The sequence below is a fragment of the Rhincodon typus genome, chromosome 17, assembly GCF_021869965.1.
Source record: "Rhincodon typus isolate 14 chromosome 17, sRhiTyp1.1, whole genome shotgun sequence".
In the NCBI taxonomy this organism is placed as follows: Eukaryota; Metazoa; Chordata; class Chondrichthyes; order Orectolobiformes; family Rhincodontidae; genus Rhincodon; species Rhincodon typus.
The window spans coordinates 3,701,624-3,729,025 of record NC_063348.1 but is presented as its reverse complement, the minus strand read 5'-3'; the positions used below and the strand labels follow the sequence as shown (position 1 = coordinate 3,729,025).

The following is a 27,402-nucleotide window of genomic DNA, read 5'->3' as shown; positions in this document are numbered from 1 at the left end:
ACCTGTTCTTCCTCCCACCTATCCCCTCCTCCCACCTCAAGCCGCACCTCCATCTCCTACCGACCAACCTCATCCCGCCCCCTTGACCTGTCCGTCCTCCCTGGACTGACCTATCCCCTTCCTAACTCCCTACCTACACTCACCTTTACTAGCTCCATCCCCGCCTCTTCGACCTGTTTGTTTCCTCTCCACCTATCCTCTCCTCTATCCCTCTTCTATCCGCCTCCCACTCTCTCCCTATTTATTTCAAAACCCCCTTCCCCTCCCCCTTTTCTGATGAAGGGTCTAGGCCCGAAACGTCAGCCTCTCTGCTCCTATGATGCTGCTTGGCCTGCTGTGTTCATCCAGCCCTGCACCTTGTTGTCTCGGATTCTCCAGCATCTGCAGTCCCTACTATCTCAGAATATAATCCTGGATTCCTCTCTGTGCCCTGATCTGTCATTCAATCTCGAAACAAAAGGATAGATTTTATTGATGATTGTTACTGGCAGACAGTTAACGTAACAGGCATGCAGCAGGAATTCGGGCTCAGAGTTTAATTGGCTCCATGGATTTAGTTGCAGGTCCACTTCACAGATGAGGAGCCATTCTTCCAGAATCTTGTCCATCTTTAACTCAGTGAAAGAATCAAATATTCCATCTTCTGCTCAACTGAAACCCTCTATTAATTAGTACAAATAAAAGACAGCACTTTCTGACATACTTTCTTTACGAAGGAGCAGTCTGAAAGTACATGATTTGCAGTTTGTTTTATACCTCTGTACTCTTCTAATAAATCTTGTATTCGTTGCGTGGCAACATGTACCTCAAGTAGCAAATACCCACAATGCAGTGCTGTTCATGCGCCTGTTAAACATAGGCAGCTAAATAATTTCCATCACTGGAAAATCTATACTTAGCACAAGCTTAGCTCTTTGATATTTCCAGATGATTCCAATCAAGTTAAAATAATTTTAACCAATGTTTTTTCTTAAAAATTGAACTGAGGTTTTGAATGTTCAAAAAAAGTCAGTGTCGCAGTTGGTCCTTATCATGGTTTACTGCGTTAGGCCAGAACTCAAGCCCACAATTTTCCAATATGTGTCTTAAAGCCATTAAGTCATTCATCAACAGAAAATAGAGTCCCTTTTATGATAAAAGAGGCAGTTTTATATATGAGAGGGATGAATAGTCCCTCTGTACTGATGCCAAATGCTGTAATATCTTTTGAAAATCAAAGGAAAAAAAATCCTTTGGAGAGGGGAAAAAAAAGCTGGAAATCTGAAACAAAAACAGAGAATTCTATGCACCAGACAAAACCATTAAGTAAACAGATTAACTAATGGGCCGCAAGCTTTTGTGAAAAACATTCCCCAGTCTTTGTAAGAGGTGGCATCTCTAAATTCAGTTGCTTCAGAAAGTTGAAATGGGGAGTGTCAGAAGAGATTAATCCATGCCGTTTTCTTTGAATGCATACAAATTGTGAGTTATCTGCTTATTTAAATGCTAATGGTGTACTGCCTAGTGCTGAACGCAGATAGCAGAGGACCCAGGTTAATGCAAAGCTAACACCACTGAAAGCTAACCTACACCTCTTAAAGTGGGAATGCATTTCTAGTCATAGAGTATGGAAACAGACCCTTCGGTCCAACCATAATCCCAAACTGAACTCGTCCCGCCTGCCTGCACTTGGCTCATATTCCTCCAGACATTGTAATTGTACTCAAATCTGTCACTTCCTCTGGAAGTTCATTCCACACATGAACCATTTTCTATGTTAAAAAAAAAATTGCGTCTCATGTCTTTTTTTTAAATCTTTCTCCTCTCGCCTTAAAAATATGTCACCTAGTCTTGAAACCCCCCACCCTAGAGAAAAGGCACCTGACATTCACCTTATCTATACCCCCTCATGATTGTATAAACCTCTGTAAGGTCATCTCTCAACCTCCTACGCTCAAGTGGAAAAAGTCTCAGCCTATCCAGCCTCTGTTTATAACTTATAACTTAGAATTGTAGCAGTTGCCTGAAGTGGCTGTGGAGAAGTTGACCTGCAAGAGAGTAAATGTGATGCAAAAGGACAGAGAGTAGACTCCAAGATGTTCTGACATAGCACTAAAAGTCTTGGTGCATGCGGTGGACAAGAAGAGAGAAGTTTGCTAACCACATGCACAAGAATTCATCCAGAGATTTTGCCTGCATCAATAGAGGATAGAGATCTATTCTTTCAGTCTTTGCAGTGTAGTATTGAGGACCACAATGTCGTGAAAGAAGATGTTTAATGACTTCTCACAAGTGGTCATGGTAAGTAAATTAATTGTTAACTACCATTTCCTTAGAATAGAGCCATCAATTTCTTGCACTGTTTCATTCATCAAAACCATTTTTATTCTCCTACAAGTAGTTTATATCAACTATTACTTATCTCTCCTATTTACAGCTTCACCTCAGCCTCACACCCTTAGCAACATTGCAAATCGCATAGGCAATTATATCAGCCTGACAACCATATCATGAGAAACATTGCAGTACACCCACTCTCACACCTACCTTTCTTGCAAAGTCACACATGAGCTCTGCTGCCAAGGCTTCTGATGTGGTTGCAAATGCAGTGACACAGGGGAAAAGGCTGATAGATATTCACACACAAGTCTTGGTGCGTTGCCTGAATGCTGGAAAACTTGCTGCTATTGTAAATTAACACGGAGGAATCTGCCATCCATCTGCATACGGTTTTGCTGAGGACTGGGAAACATCGTATTGAGGGTCGTGCCAGCCAATTCCCAGGGAACACATATGGACTGACTGCTCACGTTTCATAACAGCACAAGCAGAAGACACAGCATCTGAGTGCTGAAGTCAAATCTGATAGAAGTTATGCAGGTTTGGCTAATTGCAATGCAAATACTGCTTGCTGCCCTGCAGGCTCAATCTGCTGCCCTCATACTTGTGAATACTGGCAGTTGCTCCATTGAGTATCTACCTGCTGCCCTGTCCCAGGACAACAGCACTAGTCCTCCTTCCATGCTCCTTTGCCAAGTGCCTTTACTATTGCCAGTTATTTAGGCAGCTCAGTTTGCTGCCAATCATGCCAATGTCCTCTAAGTTGAGCCTTTTGGAGCTAGAGGTGTGCAAGCATGTCTGTCTGCAGCCTTTTGTTGAAAGTCAGCAGCTTTCCATCAGCCACCCATGTTATGTTCACTGGTATAGCACTGCAAAGCAGTCGAAGGCCAGGTAAAGACTCCGAAGCCAGGAACTAAGGGCAAGCAAATAGAGGATCAGTTGACTTTGATAGGAAATATTGATGATGCGTATGTCGACATTGTTTCATAATGCGCGTGTGTGTGTGTTGATTTCTGTTTCATTATTGTGGCCCAAGAGGATGTTGTGATGGTCAGCAACAGATGGAAGGTAAGGTGTGGAGCTGCTGATGAAATAGTGCTTAGGGTTGCATTTAATGACGTACCCAACGAGTAAGCCAATCATTGATAGAAAATAATGGGAAAGGGGATGCATTAGTTGTGCCCTTCTCCTTAGCTGCTCTCCACATATGTCTGGTCATGAGGGTAGTTCCATTATAATGGCAAGACTGTGCAGGATGCAGCAGACCAGGAGAAATATTGACAAATTATCTCGAGCGAACCATGGGGCTCCTTCAGAATGATCTTAGCAGTTTGAGGATCTCCAGAGTCTGCTTGATATTATTGAATCATATCATATAACTCCTCCACAGTGCGGCAACAGGCCATTTGGTCCAATGAGTTCACACCAAACCTCCGAAGAGCATTCCACCCAAACCCATCCCCCTACCCTTTCCCTGTGACCGTGCATTTCCTCATGGCTAACCCACCTACCCTGCACATCCCTGGATACTGGGCAATTTAGCATGGCCAGTCCATCCTAACCTGCACATCTTTGGACTGTGGGAGGAAACCGGAGCACCCGATAGAAACCCACGCAGACACAGGGAGAATGTGCGAACTCCACACAGACAGTCACCCGAGGGTAGAATCGAACCCGGGTCCCTGGTGCTGTGAGGCAGCAGTGCTAACCAGTGAGAAATATTAGTGGCAGCTGGGAGAACTCGACTCTCACTGCCATGTGATGAGTGTGCTATAAAAAGAAGTGGCCAGGACCATTCATAAGCACCAGTAGATCTAACCATGATTGGTGATTCTGTCTTTGTTGATAAGGAAGTCTTGAACTAACTTTAGTAAAGCATTTGATCTGTTATTCCCTTCCAATTGCTTCTATTGTACCTGGAATTTGCCTTTTGAATCTTAGATGTTGGTTGCATGAGAATTCTGGATGATTGGGATCTGGATAATGAGAACTTTACTGTAAATTTCTACAAAATGTGCCTCTTGGCAAAAATCCTTATTTTTCCTTTCCTTGGTTAGTCCCTGTATGTTCTTGTTCTGTGATCAAACTGGAAATAATGCTTAGTATTGACTTTTTCCAGTCAACTTAGAAACTTGAATATCTTCCTTTTTGTTTTCCAAAAATGATCCAAATTTTTTTAAATTTTTGCCTGTAACTCAGTATCCTAATAAGAAGTCTTTTCTCCAGGATTTGAATGCTTCCCTTGTGATTTGGTGACCAGAACTGAACACAATATACAAGACATAGCCTAATCAGACCTCTTAAAATATTGGCAAAATGGTTGAACAATCTTCTTATTTTGTTAACCACTGTTCTGTAATAACTGAATATGTTCAATGTTACTACCACTCCCAGATCTGTCAGCCTTTTCTCCCAACTAGTTCAACATTATTCCTTTAAATAATTGTATGAGAGCCTGCTCCATGTTGTATTACTTTCAAGGTTATATACTTTATGCCAGAGTTCCCACAGTTTGCTAATGGGACAGAGTTGTAATGTTACTCAGCGGATGCTTGATCACCCAGAGAGAGGCATGAACTGAATGTTGTGTTTTTTCATCAATTTTAAACTCTGTCAACAACCTTTTATGCTTGTACAATGAGATGATATCTCTTCAGCCATGTTTCAATAGTCACGGTCAGCATCATTGTACGGTTGTAACTTTTGTTTACCTATGTAATAGTTTCTCCCATGCATCCAATGACTCTGTGTAGGCTCTCAATCGTGGACCAGTCCCAAAAGACTAGCAGTAGTCGATTATTTTTAAAGGTCATTGCAAAAATTTTCTCATTACCCAAAGTGAAATTAGGCAGTTTTTAAATGGTACCACTGGAAACCAAATAATTTTTCACAGAATCTATGCAAGTTAAGTTTATAATGCTCTTTGTACTCTTCTCTCACTGTATTTATCTTTTCCTCTCCTTTCCACCTTCCATCTCTGGCTTCTCTACATTTATGAGACATTCTGAGAAAAATACTACTGTTTTTCCTCCTTTGTTATTTCCAGACTCTTGCTTGCATCTGTAGTTTTCCTAGTAATCCTGGCAGTGTAGCAGATTAGTAACATTCTCCATCGCTGAGTTTTGACACTGCCAGTGTTTCTGTATTGAACAGGCTATGAATTGCCATTCACTCAGGTCGATACCACTCTTGCGTTTGTCAGAATGAAATAAAGAAGCTTGCATTTATGTGATATTTTGCCATACCCTCAGCTACCCCAAGGCACCTTCCAAATAATGATTTATTTTTGAGTTTTACTGACTGATGTTATATCATTGCATTATTTCAATTTGCATGCAAGAGTCTCTCAAACATCAAGCAAATGAATGACTATTATAATCTATTTGGTCTTTAGTGCTGTTGTAGGAGGGAGGAATGTGAACTTGCACTTTTCTTTGAACAGTAGTGTGCAATTTCTCTTCACTTTCACTCCAGTATTGTATTTTGAAGTTTATTCAGACCCTCTGGCCCCCATCCCCCGCTCTTACTCTGTCATATTGACTGTATATTTAGTTATGCTGTCTCACTCATTTTCAATGTTAGCACCTTGTACTTGATACTGTACTGATCTTAGCTGATGTTAACACTGAACAAGTCAGATCCCAGATTGAAACCTGGCTTGATAAACCCTAACTTTGATTTTTTTTTTCACCCGTTAACCATGATGGTCAGTCACTGAATACGATTATAAGAACCTGACGTGTCCTTGTAATACACAGAATAAAAGGTTTATTAAACAAGAAGAACGTGCATTATATTGTACAAATCAAAAGAGTTGAAAATGTTTCATTGTAAACATGAGAAAAGGATTCAAACTCTCACTATCCCTTCTACTCAAGCAATATGCTTCTATATCCCAAAGTCCCAACAAAGATTTACCACCATCTCCACACTAATATTTCTTGCTCAGCTTGGCACAACTGTACCTGGTTTCCTTCCAGTGAATTTCTATGCATTCATTAGGTACTTTCTTCCTCCAGCTGATGGCTCTCCCTGAGGTGCCAAAAACAAATTATAAACTAAACTTGCTACTATTGTAACTCCGCCCAAACACACGAGTTCCTTTAACGTAGTTTCTAACAACGTTATTAGAGAGTTTAATACTTCTTTCTCCACCTACTCGTGCACACATTTGACCCACTCCCTCCTGGATTTGTCTGTGTTACTCAACCTCTGCTTCTGGACAATAGCATAGTTATTTCTTTGTTCCTACCTTTTTTCCCCATTCAACTACTAACCCCAATCTCTTCACTTCAAGGTTTGAAAATTTAAAAAATGCACGCAAACAAATAGGATGCCAGACATGTCAGCATCAAGATCGCAAGAACAACTCTATAAATGAAGTTAAAACTATGTCTTAATGCATAAAATGCAAAACGTAAATTAAACTTAAAATTGTATATTGTTCTGAACAATACCCCATTAGTCTGTTTTGTGTTTATTTTTCAGTTGAGTTTCTTTTATGTAACCACAACAGTGACACTATCATGAGGAAAACAAAGCAGTCATTGTGATAATGGATTGTGGCTGTGATGTGAATATCCACGATGTGGAGGAGCCGGTGTTGGACTAGGGTGGACAAAGTCAGAAGTCACCAGGTTATAGTCCAACAGGTTTATTTGAAATCACAAGCTTTTGGAGCGTAGCCCCTTCTTCAGGTGAAGTGAGGGAGAAGCACACAGAACACAGAATTCATGGGCAGAGAGATTAAAAGATCATACAAATGATGTGAATAGAGTGTCGAATAATAAGCCTCTGCGGGTGATCAAAAGTGTCAGATGGTGTGAGTGAAGTGTCAACAGCTGAATATCAAGCAAAGGGATGGCCTATAATCTGATTAAATAAGGCGGAGAGATATTTACAAAAGATTAAAAATAAGGTGGTGCTGGAGATAAACAAAATGACTGGAATAACATGACAGGTACAAGAGTCGCATGCCAAGGGTCTAACCAAAGTAATAAGTCATCCAAAACTATGTAAACTAATGAAGGTGAAGACATCCTAACAATTTATCCTCCAAGGCAGCCTTCGAGATATACAACAATGTAGAATCGCCGAGCAGAGACTGATAGCCAAGCTCCATACCCATGAAGACGGCCTCAACCGTGATCTTGGGTTCATGTCGCGCTCCAGGTGACCCCACCAATCTTCTTTATTGTCTTGTTTTGACACCACCATCTGGATAAATTGTTATCATCTCTGTACCTTAATTAGTTTGTGCAGTAAACCTGTGGGACTATCTCTTGGGGTCATGTGACTTCTGAATATCCATAATACATCTTCCTGTCGTTAGTGTTTTAATGCCTTGGTAACAAGTCTCTGAAGTTGGAGGTTTGCTGTTTCGGCTGAGGTGCATTTTGGCCAAAAACATCAGGTGCTTGTTTATCCAAAGATCAGGTCTGATGTTGCATGTTCTTCAGGAACAGCGTTCTGACAGGTGCCTGTCCCACATTGCCTACTTACCTGTTCTTCACTCTGGCTGAGTACAGGCTATTGTGGAACGAACTTGAGCAATTCACATGGTGTTAGTGTCTTGTTACCATCTATATGTCCTATCTTAAAGTTCACTTGCTCTTTAGCTTTGAGTCTATTATACAATGTATGATAGTGTACTTAATTGCAATATACCAGTTTTTTTTCCAGTGATCATCTCTTTACTCTGCATTGTTGGTGTTTTTCTCTTTAATACAATTTAACATTGTTTTGTGTTAGCCAATGCACTTGCTGTTTATGCCAGTCCATTCCAAAACAGTCTGTCTTGTAAAGTTTCTGTATATATGCTACATTTTTTTGTATTGAGCAGACTGTTGTTTGCATGTATGGCATGGCTTTCCTGGGAGTCTGAATGTAAGAACTTGCTGGTCTTAGTGCTTCAATGCTCAGTTTGCGTGCACGCTGACTAATCTGTGTATACTCTGCCTGTCAGTCCGTGTATCATAGGTCTGTGCTTCTGTTCTTGTGATCTGCCTAACTCCATGCACACAGCTTGTGAGTTCATGTACTTACTACGCTGTTCTCTTCTTGCATGTTTCTACACTCTTGTGCCGCTTCACTAGTCACTTCTTCCTGAGAACGATAGGCCACAGTTATGGCGCACAAGACTTCACAGCTCGTTCCAGAACACAGTCAAGTGCGGCCTCAAACCATAAAGTTACTAACTCTGACTCTGCTTCTACCAACATCGTCATATTTAAAAGGTACTTGTCACTTTGGTTTCTCTCAACATTTTGTACTGTATAAGGAAATGAACTACTACATTGCTAACAGGACATGCTGCTGGGATTAGCATTAATTTAAATCTCTGGTCAAATCACTTCTTTGGTGCTGTGTGCTAAAAGCAATCAGTAATTGGGAGAAGAGGAACTCACCTTCGTGGCAGGATTATCACTATTCTTATGAATCTTGGTTAGACAAAATCATATCTTGTTGGATGGTACACACTAAACGTTAGCTGAAGTCGGGGAACAGCAGCATTCATAGCTTTAAACTCATAGCCTTAGCTGAGAAATAAGTTCTGCAAAAGTTCAGCAGCCGTAATGGAGAGAGAAACAAAGTTCATGTGCTCCAACATCTGCAATACTTCTAGCTTTTATTTTAGGCCTTAGTTCAGAACTTGGTGGGTCATTTTAAACTTGATAAGAGGTAATAGTTAAATAGTTTAATCTGTGTAATTGAACAATGGAAGCCATTGGGATTGCAGGAATGTTTAGATGTTTTGTGACACATGCTGTAATTTGAAAGCTTTTCAGTCATGGCCTGGAGGGATTTTTTTAAAAAAAAACAAGCAAAACCCTTTGCTATCATGAGATAACAATATGAGCAGGATAAGAGACAAATGCGAGAGAGAGAGAAAGAGCATTGATTTCATGATCTCCATCCACGTGGTGAACTCGCAAGTTGAGGAGATTGTTATCCAAGATTGAACTTGACTGAGAAATTCGAGTAGGACAAGTAACTGGTACATTGTTTCCTACCAGGCTCCTGCCAGTCTCGTTTGGATTTGAGCTCAGGCCCCAGAGATGAAAGTGTAGTGTCTAATCCACGGCACCAGTCAGCCATTTTGTACTTTCCCAGTGAGTTTCACTGATAGTTCATTATTGATTATCTGATGTGTGCTCCCTCTCTGATGTTTCTCTTTCTAAGAGAATTCTCTTCCTATCATTTACTTCTCACGCAGCTCATCCTTTGGGAGGAGACAGGAAAGTCTTGTCAGCAGTTCAGCCCCTGGTTCTGTCACCACGATTTCAAGCTCAGGTTTTTCCACCAACCCTGCCAGTAGCCGGGCCCTGACCACAGGCACCTCAGCAGCATCTACAGCCACCAGTTTCACAAGCCGGTAAGATTGACTCAGTGCTATGTTAACGTCAACCTGTCCCCTTTGCTGTCTGGTAGCCATGCTTCATGTGACCCCAAAGGAATGTCTGCAGTTGGTCCTGCAAAGCTTCCCCACTCCTGTCCTGTGCTTGATTATTCTTTCTATGAGTCAACATCGGTATACCACGAGCATTGAAAATTTACACCAATCTTTTCTCCATCTCTCTCCCTCTCATTCCATTAAAAAAAACAAGCCTTTTTCGATGTTGTTGTTGCTTTGAGAAGCTTCCCCTAATTGGGAAAACCCAAGTCATTGTTTTTTTTTCTCCACACGTTGCACACTTTTCATTCCCTGGTCTCCAGTTCCCACCTCTTTCCCTAACAAAGGACTGAGTCTGTACCAGATTGTGTGCAGACTTGCGGTCATGGTTCTCTCTGAGGTGAGCTTCTGATCACGTCTGGGCCATCACTATGACCTCCTATTTCCACTGCAGCAAAGTTACCCATACCTTATGTTATCTACAATAACCACGTTTGCAGTTTGAGAAACCTCAGCTCAGAGTTGATGAACTGGATAGTGAGCTCAGACATTACAGTGCAAGTGGAGAGATACCTGAAAGCTTTGTTCCTGGGAGTAGTTACACCTCTTAAATTGATACTTCAGATACAGTTCACAGTCTGGGACAGGAAGGTGTGAGCAAAAGTGAGGCAGGTATGAGGATCTAGAAGATAGCACTGGAGGAGCCTCACTTCTTTCAATTATCCAACTGGTTCAAGGTTTTTTCCATTTGGGTGGTTGAATGCAGGGGGACTACAGGAAGGTTGATCGAACTGACCGCAACATTGTGCTGCAGAAGACCTTTCAAGTTGGGGGGGGTTGGGAAGCTGAAGTTAAAAGGAGACTGCATAGTCAGGAGAATATATACACTTCTCAACTGTTGCCTGGCTCCTGCTAAGGTTTAAGGACATTTTCTCAAGGCTGGGGAGAAACTTCAATAGAAGGGATTAAGGATCCAGTTGTTATGAATCGCATAGTTGTGAAAGACGTAGGGACGAAGTAAGAATGGGGTTCTGCTGAGGGAAGTATGAGCAACTAACGAGTAAATTCAGAAAGTGGGTCCTCATGTATAAAATCTCTGGATTGCTTCTTGAGCCAGGAGTAAGTTGCATTGGGGTATCTTAAGAATGTGAGACTCAAAGATTAGTGCTGAAGAAATGGGTTTCAATTTATTGGGCACTGGCACCTGTTCTGGTGAAAGGAGAGCTGTTCTGTTGGAACAGGCTTTATTTGAATCAGTGTCTTTCAAATTGAATATATACAACTTTAGAGTGAGTTTTGAATTAAATCAAGGCATCAAGAATTCAACTGTGGGAAATTTTTAAAAGTTAAGAAGAAAGGACAAGGCAGTATTGCAATGTAATGACATGGGTAATGATAGCCAAAGTGTCTTAGCAGTAGTCAGAGTATACATACGTGAAAGTGCACCAGCAGCTAAGGTCAGAGTAGGGAAAAAATGTTCAAAGGGCAAAATTAAAGGACACAACATTCATAATAACAGGATGATGGCACAAATAGAAATAAGGGACGTGATCGCAAGGTGACCAAGACTGGGAACTGAATATTCAAGGGTAGTTGACATTTCACAAAGAAAGACATAAAGGAACAAAAAGTAGGCTCGCTTTGATAATTAAGGATGGGACCAGTGATAAATTAATTTGCTTTGGGAGATCAAGATGTAGTATTAGTTTAGCTGGAGATAAGAAATAATGAACAAATTCCACAGATCAGTATAGACATTCGAGTAACTCCATTATAAATCAAGAAGTAAAGAGGCTTGTTTTAAAAAAAAAGTAATGAAAAAATTATAGATGCCTGACATTTGCACAGATTGGAAAAATCAACATGGTAAAGTTAACCTAATTTAACCTAAAAGATAAGCTCGTGGAGTATATTTGAGACAGTTCCCTGGAATAATATGCAGTAGAACCAACGTGAATAGGCTGTTCCATGCTTCATTACATGATGAGACATGATTAATTAAGATCTCCATGCAAAAAGATCCTCTGGGAACGGTTAATCAAAGTTTTAGAATACCACTTTGAGAGTTAGAAACTTAGGTTTAAAGCTAATTGTAATTACCTTTATTTCTATTTATGAGGACAGAATTGGTTAACATATTCTTGAAAAATAGATTAAGGTAGTTGATAAGCGGTGACAAACATGGAAGGATATTTCAAAATTCTCAGCCTAGATATTCCATTGAGATTATCAAAAGGATGAAGTATCTGTGGCTAATGAAGTTGAAAGGAAAGGTGTACAGTATAGTTAAAACCAGCAATGGATGCCTTCAATAAGGGAAAAAAAGACAGTGTTGGAGAGTAAACTAGAGAGAAAAATAGATTTACAAGGATGTTGCCAGGGTTGGAGGGTTTGAGCTATAGGCAGAGGCTGAATAGGCTGGGACTATTTTCCCTGGAGCATTGAAGGCTGAAGGGTGACCTTATAGCGGTTTATAAAATCATGAGGAGCATGGATAGAGTGGATAACCAGGGTTGTTTCCCCAGGGTAGGGGAGTCCAAAGCTAGAGGGCATAGGCTTAAGGTGCGAGGGGAAAGATTTAAAAGGGGCTAAGGGGCAGCATTTTCACCCAGAGGGTGGTGTGTGTATGGAATGTCCTGCCAGGGGAAGTGGTGGAGGCGGGTACAATTAAAGCATTTAAGAAGCATCTGGATGGGTATATGAATAGGAAGGGCTCAGAGGGATATGGGCCAAATACTGGCAAATGGGACTAGATTTATCTCGGATATCTGGTCGGCCTGGACGAGTTGCACTGAGGGGTCTGTTCCTGTGCTGAACGTCTCTATGACTTGAAGTGTTCAAGAATAGACTGGAACAGTTTCTACAAGCATCTTAAAAAGAGAGCTGCTCAAACAAACATGACATGATGAATCTAATAATAGAAACGAGGAAGCATCAGTGATTTTGAACAAATCTATGTCTTCCTTTAGAATGTTTAGAAGAATGAAAGATGATTTTATTGTTATGTGTAAGAATCTGAGGCGGCTAGATGGCGTGGATGCTGAGAGCCTGGTTCCTCTTGTGGGGGAGTCAAAAACTAAGAGGCATCGTTCTAAGGGATCTTGATTTAATTTATTATTGTCACATGTACCTAGGTTCAGTGAAAAGTTTTTTTGTTTGGAGATGAGGAGGTTGATTGAGGATTATGAATATCTGGAATTTTCTAATCCAGAGAGCAGTGGAAGTTGAGTCATTTTCTATAGTTAAGGCTTTGATAGATTTTTTAACTTCAGTGAGTCTAGGAGTATGAGGAACAGGCAGGCAAGTGCAATTTAGGCCAAGATAAGGTCAGCCAGAATCTTATTGCATAATGGAGCAGGATTGAGGGACCTAAATGACCTACTACTTCTCCCATTTATGTTCGTTCTTTAACTCCCCCATCTGCTACTGAAACCTTTAACCATGTCCTTGTTATCTCCACATACAACTATTCTAAGGCACTTCTACCCGGCCCTCTGACTCTGAACCTTCCAGAAACTTAAGGTTATTCAAAAATCCACTGTCAGTGTTCTTATTCACACCAAGTCCCTTCCACCCATTACTCGTGTTTGCTAAACTACATTGACTCCTGGTCAAGCAACGTTTGTTTCAAAATTCTCATCCTTGTTTTCAAATCACTCAGTGGCCTCACCTTTCACTATCGCTGTAATCTCCACCAACCCATAATCCTCCAATATCTACCTTCCTTGATTTTTACCCTTTTCTGCATCCCCTCTTGTTACCCCACAGGCTAAACTGTGAAATTCTCTCCCTAATGTCTCTCCTCCTCTCTCTCCATTCCTTTAAGGAAGTTCTTTGAACCCTACCTCTTTAACACAGGTTTTGGCCATTTTTCCTACTTTCACCTGAAGTGGCACAGTGTCAAATTGGTCTTGTAAGACTTGTATGAAACATCTTGGAGCATTTTATTAAGTTAAAAACACTTTATAAATGCAAGTTCTTGGTGTTCCATCTATCCTGATGTTTGTGTTTATATTTTCTTTGTCTGGTTATGGCACAGTCTTAATGGGAAGAATCCATAACCAAACTTTGTGGCATTTGTGTTTCTGGGGTGCTGACATGCAACGTTGGGGCTAGAATGTGGCATCTCATGAGGACACCACGTAATTAACAGCCAATGATAACTAGATTCAGAAATCTTTTTATGTATTGGGAACAGTAGCTAGCAGTTGGAGGGCAATGTGAACAAATGTCAAATAATATTAAGGAAGCAAAGGACTGAAACAAGAAATTATCATTAAATTGAGAAACAGCGCAGCGTAAGGAATAGGAAAGAAATGTAAAGATACTGGATTAATTAAGAAACCGTCAGTTTAGTGTATAAGGTTGCAGTTGCAACAGTAAATGAACAGAGTATATATCGTGTATCTTGGCTGGACGAATAGTGTCAGATTTTACCTGGAACACACTGTTCACTTCTAATTATTACATCAGGATTATGAATAGAAGACCTGGGCTATGTGGTTTCACTGCTTGTAATAGGGAACCTCAGTGAAGTATTTGAACAAAATGAGCAGAAATGATAAATTTAAAATACTGTCTCAGACCAAAAGATGATAGGGCTACAAAGGAGCTGTTAGACCAAACTGACAATAGGGAAATTCAGAATGAGTACCAGCAAGATCTTTGGGCATCAAGTGATCAAACATGCAATGGACATCCTGGTAGGATAATCCATGCAATAGTCTTGGGATCAATTAAAGAACTAGGGAAATACAAGCCATGATAATAAATTATAGGAGCCAGGATAATAAATTATATGGGCAGGACTTTCTAATGTATATTTTGTGATTACCTTTGAGAAGTTATAGAGGTAGGAAGCAGTGGTATTTCAAATTAGAATTTAGGTTGAAGGAAGTACGTGGTGCTCTGAGATTTTGAGGCTGGAAACATTGCTGTCAAATTTTGCCCATACTGTTTCTCTAAAACAAAAAGGTACTTGCAAGATGATTTAGTTGAGGATTTGAAAATACAGTAAGTCAATAAAATTTGTTCAGGCAGAATGTTGAATGCGGTGGAAGGTTCAAATGGACGCCATAAGTTATGGTCAGTATATAAAGGTTCTACACAATTTGAGACTGAGCCAGCAACTTCAGTCAGCAGAAGACAAAATTAGCTGGCAAAACCAGATTTGTAACTTGGACCTTTACTTACAGTTAATACTTCAATTCAAAATGAGATGGAAATGCTTTGTCAAGTTTGTCCAAGATGTGATATTGAGCAGATCATACTGGTGTGTCATGGAAATTTGATCAAAGAGCTGGCGTTGTGCTCCGTACGTAGTGCAGGAGAAGACTCATTCGTATGCCTTACTTTGTTCCTTCATACCCTCAGCTCCCTGACTCAAAACCAAGCTGGAAACGGAACAGAGAAAGAAAGTAATCCAACCACACGAAGCAACAGCTCTGGCACAGAGACCCGTGAGAGACGCAGGTATCAGTTACCATGTTATTTTTATTCCTTTTGGGGGATGTGGACTTTGCTGGCTGGGACAGCATTTCATGCCCATCTCTCGTTGCCCTTGAGAATAGAGTGGGGAGCTGCCTTCCTGAACTGCAGCAGTCCATTTGGTGTAGGTACGCCCACAGTGCAGTTAGGGAGGAGTTCCAAAATTTTAATCCAGTGATAGTGAAGAAACAATGATATTTCCCAGTTACAGCCTGCAAAACACACATTGAGGTGAGGTTTTGAGCCTACAGACCTACAGTAGCGCGCCACTGTGCTGTGGAATGTTGGCCAATAACACACTGTTGGCCAATAATCCAAGACGTTATGAGGTTACTGGAACCCTGTTCCAAATGCTCCAATTTGAAAGGCAGTTCTTGCCACTTCCAGCATTTGCTGTTGACCGAGTAGAATCCCAAGTAAATAACTGTGGATTCGATTTAAATGTTGTCAAGTTTCTGTTTGGAGTTCCTAGCCTGTGCCAAGAAATAGTGCATCATTTGTAATAGGAGTGCAACCCATTGCAACAGGTCTCTGCGCCCTTTACCTCTCCCTAGAGGCTTTCAGACCGAGTGATGTTTAACAAAAGAATGTTGACGAGTGACGACCGTCACTGAATGTTGTGCGAGTGACTGCCACTACCGGTTCCTAAAAAGCATAATCTGAGAAACACACAGCGGAGCTCCTTAGCCTCATAATCTGAGGGGCAGTCCTTCATGGAATTAGCCAGCTTTTCCATTCAATCAAAAGCCAAATATGTCCTATAAAAGGTGTGCATAATTCTGTCCAGTTAGCTTTCATTGCAGTACAAGTAACACATTTATAACTTATTGATCTCATTTTTTTGCAATGTATGGTTCGGACATGTGTGAGTGTGGGTGAGATGTGGATGAGAAGGAAAATACATAGGGAGATATTACATGAATAAAGACAAGTATTGCACAAGTTGGAAAAAACAATGTTGGAAAAACTCAGTAGGTCTGATTGCATCTGTGTGTGAGAGAGAGGCAGATTTAATGTTTCAAGTCTGGTATGATCATTTCAAGGCTGTGGCTTCTTTCCCTGGGGGTTTTCTCCTTGTGAACATTGCAGTGTTGGCTTTGGAGTGATTACTGTTATGTCATGTTTCACTGTTTCCAGATCCTACCTCACTCCAGTCCGTGACGAGGAAGCTGAAGCACAAAGAAAGGCACGCTCGCGACATGCCCGCCAGTCTCGCAGATCAACGCAGGTGAGCATGAGACAGTTCAGCTTCATTTCCAGCATTTCTAAAGCTTCTACTGCCTTACTCGCAAATTCCTGTTATGCCAATATTCCGTGACAGGTCCAGCAATTTCTAAAATGTCATTTGGTTGCTGAAAAGCAGGATGTTTAACACAACAAAAAAAGACAAAGAACTGTGGACCCTGGAGATCTGAAACAAAAGCAGAAATTGCTGGCAAAACTCAGCCGGTCTGGCAATGTTTCTGCGAAGAAAGCAGAGTTAACATTTCAAGTCTGGTGCCTCTTGATCGGAGCTCTGTTCAGCATCCCCCACAGATGCTGCCAGACCTGCTGAGTTTGGCCAGCAATTTATATTGTTAAAACCAAAGCTTACTTTTTCCACCTGAAAACATGTTAGTTGTAGAATTAGTGTTTTACACAAAAATAATGGGATTATGTTGCCCTTAAATGTTTTCAATTGTTCTTTTAAGCCATATCGCAGATGCAGGTAGCTGTGTGCGTTCAATCTCACTTCACCAGCACCATAGCATTTCATCCACTGCATCCAACTCCTTCCTGGCACATACCTTGCAGTGTACTACCAAGCAGTTCCTCTTTATTCCTGAGTTTTCTGGTACAGGGTGTGACACTGACAGACCTGCAAGAGGCTGAGAAAACAATTGGATCGAGGCGGGACAAGAAAACTGCAGAGCATGAGAAAGATAAAGACAAAGAAAGAGAAAAGGAAGAAAAGGAAGCAGAAGCTAAAGATGCAGCATCCAAATATAGATATAGCAGGACCAGTCAAGATGAGGTGAGACCAGATGGCTGTATGTTGTGCTAACCACCTTTGTTACCTATAGAGGTCAGTATTCCATGACTGTCTTTGGTGCTGCCACTTCAAATCCTTTCATCCCTGCACTTGCTGACCTACATTAGCTCCTGTCTGGCAATGTCTCAAGTATCAAATTCTTATCCTTGCACTCAAATCCCTGTGTGGCCTTTCCCTCCTGTTACTGATATTTTCCTCTGGCCCCATAGCACTCTGAGGTAGCTGAGCTCCTGATTTTAGCATTTTGAGCATCCTCGAATTAAATTCTTGGTGACTGTGTTTTCAGCTGCCTCAACCATAAACTTGAGAATTATCCCCTTTTAACCTGTCAGCTTCTCTTTCTCCTTAAGTCGCTTGCCTATCTCGTTATGTGGCTCGGTGTGAAATATTGTTTCATAATTCCCCAGTGTAGCACCTAGGGATATTTCACAATCAGTGCCTTAGATTAATACAAGTTAATACATGCTTCATTACTCATTTTATAATGATTTTAGTTTATAAACTCTGGATTTGCTATGGAAAATTAATTTTCTAAAAGATGTTTGTCTGTTTATCTGTAGCAATTTAATTTTTAACTCTCCCTATTTTGTACTTTTTCTGTTAGACATCCCTGTGGATCTTTATTTTTGAAACCACTTTATGTAATTCAGTCTACCGTTGTCTCATACCCATCTTAGTGTTTTGTGAGGTAAAAGCATGAAGTTTGGTGGGGACCCTTCTGAAGAAGGGTCCCAACCCAAAACGTCAGCTTTCCTGCTCCTCTGATGCTGCCTGGCCTGCTATGTTCCTCCAGCTCCACACTGTGTTATCTCTGGCTCTGGCATCGGCAGTTCTTGCTATCTCTGAAGTTAGGTGACTCGTGGCAGCTGGGATTCAGGTGGAGCTCAGCCATGAACGCTTAGGGATCAAACCCATCCTTCTGCTTTTTCAGAAGGGTTCAGAATAAACTAAGCATTGAATTCTCAAAGCTTTATCTCACTCAAATTTTCTCATTAACAACTCTTTCCTATCTATAAGAAACTGATTAAATCCATCTTTGTCACAAGCATTTCATCCTCACCTCTCTCATGCACTGACTCTCGTCTGTCACTGTTCCTTTATTGTGATACATGTACTTGCTTTGGCTCTGTGGTTGCTCAGCTTCCTCTTCTATTGACATGTCTCAAAATGCTAGTGATTAATCACCAACTGTGTTCCTTTGCAATGCAGGAGAAGAACTGGCGGTCAAGATTAGCCAACCTGCAGAAAGCAGATCTATTGGGCCTCACCTCCTCTACAGATTCCAATCGTTCCAGTGTTCCTGCCTACACCTGCCACAATGCTGTGGAGCCACTAGACAACAAAGGTATCTCCAAACCTCTCGAGTGTGTTCATTTCTTTGCTTGATCCATAGAATCCCTGTGGAAACAGTCCATTCGGCCCAACAAGTCCACACGGACCCTTCAAAGAACATCCCATCCAGCCCCATCCCCCTACCCTATTCCTGTAACCCTGCATTACCCGTGACTAATGCACTTAACCTACACATCTCTAACTACGCATGTAACACTAGGGGTAATTTAGCATCGGCGATCCACCTAACCTACACAACTTCGAACTTTGGGAGGAGACCGGAACACCCGAGGGGAAACCCACGCAGACGTAGGGAGAACATGCAAACTCCACACAGACAGTTGCCCAACGGTCCCTGGTGCTGCGAGGCAGCAGTACTAACCACTGAGCCACTGTGCCTCCCAGTCTCTCCAAAACTCAGAACACCAGACCGTTTCATCAAATTGTTATTGCCACAGCAAAAAAGAGACAATTCACTAAAGGGTTTAAACTCTTGCAAAAAATCTTGCAGTACTAAAAGCCATTAATACGATTTATATACAAAAATAAACTTAAGATTTCTTACAACTCCCTGAGATCTGTGAACATTCAGTCTGAAATAGGAGAAATACTTTTTGCCAATCCAGCCAACTCTATCCAGAGTGCACATAGAATTATCTCCATATCTCCCATATTAGCTGTAATTAAGTAAAACTAACTGTGAAAAGGTATCTAGTTTTCTTTGACTAAAGGGCTATGGTGTGACATTAGGTTTTAACAAATTACATCTGCATTTCCCAATGAATAGTGAATATGATACTCATTGTCAAGGTTTAAATATGAAGGCTGATCTTTTGGTTGGAGTACCAGAGTATACCCCTGTGCAACTGCATCAGAGTCGAAGCCTTCACCTTTGAATACTGGCTGTCGTTACAGAATGTAGTCTAGTCTGGATTGGCCTTCACCTCCAAGGTGCTTTGTTACACCACTAGGCGCTACTTATGATTGCTGAATTGTGTCTCGGGGTTCTGCCGGTCATTATTGTGTGTTGAATTATTTCTGGGTGGCACGTACTAACCAGGGTCTGCTTTTTCTTCTGGATCCTGATTATTGTCACAAGAGGCGCAGTTTACCTCTGGGAGCGAATGCCATCGGTGTTTGCTGTTTGTCTCCAGTTAATGTGCATTGTCTCTGAAAGCTGTTGGGAGCTGGAGATTGAGCCCTGACACTGACATCCGTGTGATGTTGCTGGGCTGTTCCTGAATAGTTTGGATCTCTCCCACAGAATTGGAGAAAGCTAAAGAGGAGGAGAAGGAATCAGATGACTCGTCATTCAAAAAATCTGGTACCAGGGACCGGAGACGGCCAAGAGGGAAAAGAAGATCAACAGGTGTGCATTCCATATCACAAGATGTAAGTATTCTGAGAATCCTAAGCTTGTTCAGGTATACTGTTCAAAAGAAATATTGCTAATAGACTAAAACAGATCATTGCAATTCTTCACACTGAAATCAAACATACTTTTTATTTTCTATCTCCTCGATGCCCAAGCTGTCAACATATGCTTTCAATTTGCTATATTGTATTCTCTCGGTGGCCAGTTAGCTCAGTTGGCTGGATGACTAGTTTGCAACGCAGGGTGATGCTGACAACTTGGATTCAATTCTTGCACTGGCTAGGGTTACCTTGAAGGACTCTCCTCCTCAACCTCACCCCTCACCTGAGGCGTGATCATCTCTCTCTAATGGGAGATCAGCCCAATGGTCTGGTAAGACAGTGGCAACTTTACCTTTTACCCTTTACTATATTTTGTGCTCATAGTCAGTCTTCACTATGATGGGAAGACCAAATGCCATTTCGGTGACTGCTGCTCTGTAGAGCACCTCCGTTCAATCTTCCTAATTTTCAGGTTGCTTGCCATTTTAGTTCCATTTTGTTCTCATGCTCACGTTACTTTTCTCAGTCTGCTGCAGCGCTCCAGTGAAGGCCAATGCAAGCGTGAAGGCAACACTTCCAGTTGGGCACTTTGCAAATTTCTGATCTTAACTTAAACTCACCAAATTCAGGCTTGTATACTCTGTCCTCTATTTTGATTTGATTTTGTTTTTTTTTTAATTTGCCAAGTGCCAGTCTGTGTGGTGGTCTTGTATTTCTACTTTCACACTCAGCGGTCCTTTATTCGGCCATTAACTGTGGATCAATGTTTTGTTTCTTTACTAAAACCATTATAAGTTTGACATTTAATCTCTTCTGCCCTCTAACCCTGACCTTTCTCTTTGGTTTTACGTTTTTGAAAAAAGGTAATCAGATTTCTGCCTCTCTTCAGTTTTGAAGAAGAATCACAATGGACTTGAAATGTTTCTTTGTTTCTCTCTCCACACCTGATGAGATTTCCAGTGCTGTTTTTATTTTAGACATGTTGGTGCATTTTGATAATCAATTTTATGCATATTTCCATTTAAACTAATTGTTATCAACTCTGGTGTCACCTAGAGTGCACAAAAAGAAACAGGATTAACATGAATGAAGAAACAGTAAGTCAAAGAGTCTGCCAGCTGGGATAGATATTTTGCGGGATTCCGCAGAAAGAATGCTCAGTGAGAAGGGAAGGACCAAAGAATGGCAAATGCCTTCAAAATCGGTGGTACACATGCAGAAAACTCCGGTGACCGTAGCCTCGGTAGTTACAGATTTCTTTTTTGGTTCATCCATGCACTTTTCTGAGGAACACCCTTAGATTGGGAAGCTGATTAGATCATTGTGAATCACTGATGGGTGCTTATGTATGTCTGCTTTTGTACTGTGATGTGAGATGTCAAATCTTGTTCATTATTCATGAAAGCATTTGAGAATCTCAGAACTTAAGTGCTAGCAATGACCAAATCAAAAGTAAAAATCAAAGCAAGCAGCTAGAAAACTATCAATGACAGTCTGCTAAGTACTGAGGGGAAAACTGCCATTTCTGAATGACTCCTCAAGAGACTATACCAAAAGGAAGCTAAAAATGAGCTAATTGCATCATTCACACATTATTTGATCGTTATTGAAATTTCTAAGATTTAAAATAAGTTTCTTGAACCTTAAAATTACAGATTTCGCAGTAACACGGCTATATTTAGCCAGCTTTTGATACCTATTTGGTCAAAACGCCATAGCTGGTGCACAGTTATCTCTGAGTAAGAAAGTTATGGGTGTGAGAGCCATTTTAGTGCAATGCCAAATGAGTGTTGATAATCGTGTTTGAGATAAGACGTTAAAGTGAGGCTCTGCCTTCATGTCATATGGACGTAAAAGATTCAAATGCAGTGTTGCCGGTGCTCTGAGTAGCCTTTCTGTTCTGCCAGAATCAGCTCTTCTAGTCAATCATTTGTTTCCTTTTTAGACCATTTTAATCATTGCCATGTTTGTTAACCCAAAAATGGTCCACTTCAAAAGTAGTTTGCTTGAAGTGCCATCAGGACGTGCTTAGGTTTTACATAAATACAAATTATTTTTTATTCTTTCTGTCTTTACCTAAAAGTCCCTGCCCCTCCAGATGTCCTGGCCTTGGACTTTAATGCCTTTGCTGAGAGCTTATTTAGTTAGAGACAGATTTGATGGTCTGACATGGTGCTTAACGTTACCCAGGTTGTGTCGGTTGCAATTAGTGAGCTGAATAGATTAAATACGTCTCTTCAGTTTCTTTGTTATGTTGTGCTTATTTCAAAGAATCAACCACAGGACTCTTGAGTACAGGTTTTTCAATTGTTTATTAAAATCTACACAGGGAGAAGGAGTAGCTAGAATAACTCTGAGGAATACAGGAAAATGCAGTATATTCATACTATTGTTTTGTCATGTGGGCATCTCATTATTCAAATTCCACTCTTGCATTATACAAACAGAAGAAAAGATGCCCATTCTAGGAAAGTATCATTAGTATCTTCTTCACCTTGTCAAGGATCATTTGGTCTGGTACTGGTTTGGCCCATTTCTTATGAGTGTGTGTCACCTCCTTGTCTCTGAATTGCTTTTGCCCCCAAGGCCTTTGTTTGGAATATTTTGTCAACACTAACTGTTGTTCATATAGATTCCTGTTGACACTTCTAGAGTGCACAAGGTTCATCTGGTACAAGCTTCTGCTCTTTAGTTTGACTGTGAAAATAAAAACTCCTGTTTAACCACTACAACCTAATTTCCTCCCAGTGTTTTTTTTAGCTACTTAGCTACTTTTCAAAATTATTTGAAGGAAATCTGGAATGCAAATTTTGAAAGCTTTATCCAGGAATAAAAGTTGAAAAATGCCATGTAAGAAGAAAAATAATCTATTTCAAACAAGATAGAGTTTACTAATTAAACACCCACCCTATCCTTTCTTTAAAAAAAAAACAGATCTGTGGGCAGTCGAGCAAGTTCACAAATTCACAAGTATAACTGAGCTAAGAAGTTATAACTACCAGGAAAGACTAAACGAATTGGGAAAAGAGAAGACCCAGGAGAGAGACCTTTGATATAACTTAAGGGTTTGATCGGTAAAAGTGGACAACGTGTTTCAGATTGTGGGACAGGTCAAAACTATGACCACAAACATAGCATAGTGTCTACAGATCCAATAGGGAATTCAGGAGAAACATGTTTATCTGCATGATTAAGAATAAGGAACTTGCTGTCATGTGGAGCCATTGAGGCAAATAGCATTGGTGCACTTAGGGAGATGCAAATGATGGAAAAAGTAATTGAATGGGGTACTGTTAGGATTAGATAAAATATTCTGAAGGCAAAGGAAAGCTGGCATAGACTCATGGGCTGAATGATCTGGTTTTGAGCTGTGGATCAATGTAATATTAAAAATCCATGATGCTATTATCATCTCTTAAAATGGAGAGGATTGATTTCTGTGCTAACACAGAGATTCCAACAGTACTGTTTCAACTTCTCACTGAATGTTTCTGAACAAAATTACACTAATGATATTATGCACTTGGTTCTGTTTGAAAATTGTTTTAACGGAGTCACTTTTGGAATTCTTTCACCGCTATCGCTGAGATATCAAAAGGGAGCAAAGATTGCCTGGGCTATTGAACTTAGTGAGTGGAAGAGAAATTTGACTGACATGTCAAAACTCACCATATCTGCTCCTGAAACACTAGCGCTGATCACGTAAAGGAGTCTGAATTTGGAAGTAGATTGTGGTCCATCACTTGATACTGGTTCCAGGGATCGGATGATCTGTTTACATAAATGTTCTCTCTTTCTTTCTCTCTCTCTCTCTCTCTCTTCCCCCCCCGCCCCTCTCTCTCTCTCTCGTTAGGATGACAATGACCAGGATAACTCTGGTGAGGATGTGGTGGAATCTGAGAAGAAGCAGGTATGGATCATTTTGGCTGCAAAATCTGCAATACCAGACTAACATAAAGTAGCTGCACTGCTGTGTGTTGGACCATTGTCTGATGTATCAGAGCTCTGTAGGGAGGTGTCTGTATTAAAGGTCTCTTGCTTTCGCTCGCTGTCTCATTTCATATTTGATTTGTCTCCCTGCTTAGCCTCTGTCCACCACAGTGGTTATTTGTGGACTAACTAATCCACAGACAAATGATATAAGGTCATTGGTTCAAATACTACTGTGGGACTCGATAGGAAATTTTAAATGAAAACAAATTTAGATTAAGATGAAGGGTATGCAGGTTAGTTTGAACTTAGAGTAGGATAATAGGTCAGCACAACATCATGGGCCGAAGGGCCTGTACTGTGCTGTACTGTTCGATGTTCTATGTTCTCTGTTTTAAGATGTTAATAAGTGTGATGGTGACTGTGAAATATCAAACTGTGATAAAATTTCATCTATTCTGTTGATAGCCTTCAGCTGCAATCTTAAAAATCCATGATACTATTCTCTTAAAATGGAGATGATTGTTTTCTGTGCTAACACAGAGATTCCAACAGTACAGTTTTAATTTTTCATTAAATGGTTTCTATATAAAATCACATTAATGATATTCTGCACTTGGTTCTGTTTGAAAACTGTGTTTTAATGGAGTCAGCTTTGGAATTCTTACACCGCTGTGTCGACAATCATTCCTCACTTTGTTGACTTTATCTGGTGTAGTCAACATGTGATTTCAGACTGACTATGTGATGAACTGCCCTCTGAACAGGCTGAGAAAGCTATTCCATTTCTCAAACCACTAAAGAACCAATAAGAAGAAAACCAGACTGCTTTTCAGATTGAAATATAAGACATGACATAGAAACAGTTCTAGGCGTCTGCACAAAGTTCTCCTCACTAATATCTGGGGACTTATGCTAAAATTGGAAGTGCTTTCTCCCAGACTAGTCAAGCAACAGTCTGATATAATCATACTCACCAAAACATACCTTACATACAACATCCAAGATGACCTCCATCCTTGCTTTGTCCTGTCCCACCAGCAGGACAGACCCATCAGAGATGGCAGCACGGTGATGTCTCGTCAGGAGCAAGCTTCGTGTATTTTTTCTTGTTGCTGCACAGACCTCCGAGGTTTGCGCTCAGCAACAGCTTTTGCTTGCTGGAGCTGTGTCTGTGTGATAATTGGTGTGTGTGTGGAGCTTCCCATTGGCTGCACAGCTTAGAAAGAATGTTGGGCAGAAGGGAATGGTCTCGGGGATTTTCAACGTTGATTCCAGATCCCGTTAAGTCTCACGGCATCAGCTCAATCTTGGGCAAGGAAATCTACTCATTACCTCCTCCCACATGCAGCTGAGGCAGTCATCTGTACTTAACATCATTTTGAAGAAGTGCTGAATGTCGCAAGGCCACAGACTTCACCAAGACTGGTCTTGTAACACTACTACTGACTAAGCTGGGAAAATTCTGAAGGCCATAGCTGCGAGACTGAGTCTGCAGCAGTGATGGGGGAAACAATCAGAGGAAAGAACCTCCTTAACTTTAGCCTTGCCATTCTACCTGCTATAGATTATAGACAAATAACAGTATTGGCAGGATTAACCAGTGCCAATCCTTGTGGTGCCAAAATTATGCTTTCAAACTGTGGATGCCTTCCATTGTTTAGTGTGACACTAACACTGCTAAGTGAGATGGATCTAGACCAGATCTAGTAGCTCAGGACTGGGCATCATGTGGGCTGTGACACAGCAGAATTGTATTTGACCACAATCTGCAACCTCATAGCCAGACATGTCCCCTACTGTATCATTACATCAGTGTAGGAGGTCCACCTTGGTTCAGTGCACAGTGCAGAAGGGCGTACTAGGAGCAATGCTAAACACACCAAAAAATGAGATGCCAACCTGGTAAAGCTACTACACAGGAATGTTTGCATACCAAAGCAGTATTCATTAGACAGGACTAAGTGATCCCACACAAATGGATGCTCTGCAGTCCTGTCATGTCCAGTCATGGATGCTATTGGACTGTTAAACTACGAATGGGAAAAAGAGGTGTCATGAATTACCCTGTGCTTGATGAAGGGACAACCTAAAATTTTAGTGCAAAAGACAAGGCTGTAACATTAACTGGAGGTGCTGAGTAGATGATCAATCTCTGCCACCTCCTCCCAAGGTCTTTGCAGATGATATTGTAGATGTCAGTCTTCAGTCAATTTGATTCACAACAAATGATCTTAAGAATTACGTAGCATACTACTTACAGAAAACCTCCCAGCAACATCTCAGCTATACTGCTGAAGACTTGTATTAGGAACTAAGATTGTCCCAGTACAACTATAACACTGCTATTTCCTAAGTCAACGTTGCAAATTGTATATTGCCCTCACAAAGTGAGGTAAATCCGATCTTGCGCGTTTTAAAATTTGTTTATGGGATGTGATGCACCAACAGGTTCAAGAACATCTTCTTCTGTGCTGTTATTAGACTGCTGAATGGACCCCTCCTAATTTCAAATAACGTCGATCTTGCTAACATTGATCCTAGTTTGTGTAACTCCTGAGCAGCTGTAACCTTGTATGCCTCGCTCTGCCTAAGCAGGTGGATTGTAGCGGTTCAGGTACACTCCTCACTACCACCTTCTCAAGGGCATCTAGGAACGGGCAATAAATGCTGGCCAGCCAGCAACGCCTGCCTACCACAAAATGACTAAATAAATAAATAGCATCTGATCTGTATGTCCTGTTTGCTACGATCTGCCTGTACTGCTTGCAAAACAAAACATTTCACTGTATTTAAGTACATGTGACGACAGTAAATCAAATCAAATTTATTGTCCATCCCTAATTGTCCAGAGGGCAGTGAATAGTAAACCACATTGCTGTGGGTCTGGAGTCACGTGAGCCAGATCAGATAAGGACAGCAGATTTCCTTCAAAAATGGAAGGGATGTTAGCGAACTAGAAGGGTTCTAACAACATTTGACCGTGGTAACATGGTCACCAATAGGCTAGTTTTTTTTTAAATTCCAGATTTCTTTTTATCATTGAATTCAAATTTTACCATCTACCATGGCATCAGATCCCATGGCCCAGAACATGAGGCTTTTGGATAATGAGTCCAGTGACAACACCATTGCCCCACTACCACCTCCAATTACTGCCTTATCAGTCTAATCTCAAACATCAGCCAACTGATGAAAGCTGTCATTGGCTATGCTATCAATTGGCATTTAATCACTAATTATTTATTCACCAATGATCAATTTGGTTTATGCTATTTGGTCCCAGTCATCATTACAGCCATGGTCCAAAAATGAACTGAAGTCCTGGGATGAAGTGAGAGTGACTGCCATTAACATGAATGTGGCAAAGTTTATGTCAGTGGGAATCAGGGAAAACTCTCCACAGACTCAAGATATAGCTTGCACAAAGAAGGATAGTGGTTGTTGGAGGTCAATCATCCCAGTCCTGGAATATCACTGTAGCAGTTCCTCA

General features: G+C 40.9%; 1 protein-coding gene across 4 annotated transcripts in view; it reads left to right on the top strand.

Annotated features, from left to right (window-relative positions):
- The window catches only part of LOC109922981 (protein phosphatase 1 regulatory subunit 12A-like), a 163,851-nt gene that overhangs the window by 120,922 nt on the left and 15,527 nt on the right, over positions 1 to 27,402 (top strand). For 3 of the 4 annotated variants that reach the window (XM_048607020.1, XM_048607023.1, XM_048607019.1), the window contains 8 exons: positions 8,415 to 8,555; positions 9,536 to 9,694; positions 15,086 to 15,184; positions 16,337 to 16,427; positions 17,040 to 17,213; positions 18,441 to 18,576; positions 19,828 to 19,955; positions 23,833 to 23,889. In XM_048607020.1, coding sequence (XP_048462977.1) covers positions 8,415 to 8,555; positions 9,536 to 9,694; positions 15,086 to 15,184; positions 16,337 to 16,427; positions 17,040 to 17,213; positions 18,441 to 18,576; positions 19,828 to 19,955; positions 23,833 to 23,889 — 985 coding nt within the window. The remainder of the gene's footprint in view (positions 1 to 8,414; positions 8,556 to 9,535; positions 9,695 to 15,085; positions 15,185 to 16,336; positions 16,428 to 17,039; positions 17,214 to 18,440; positions 18,577 to 19,827; positions 19,956 to 23,832; positions 23,890 to 27,402) is intronic. The other variant, XM_048607022.1, reaches the window with a different exon arrangement.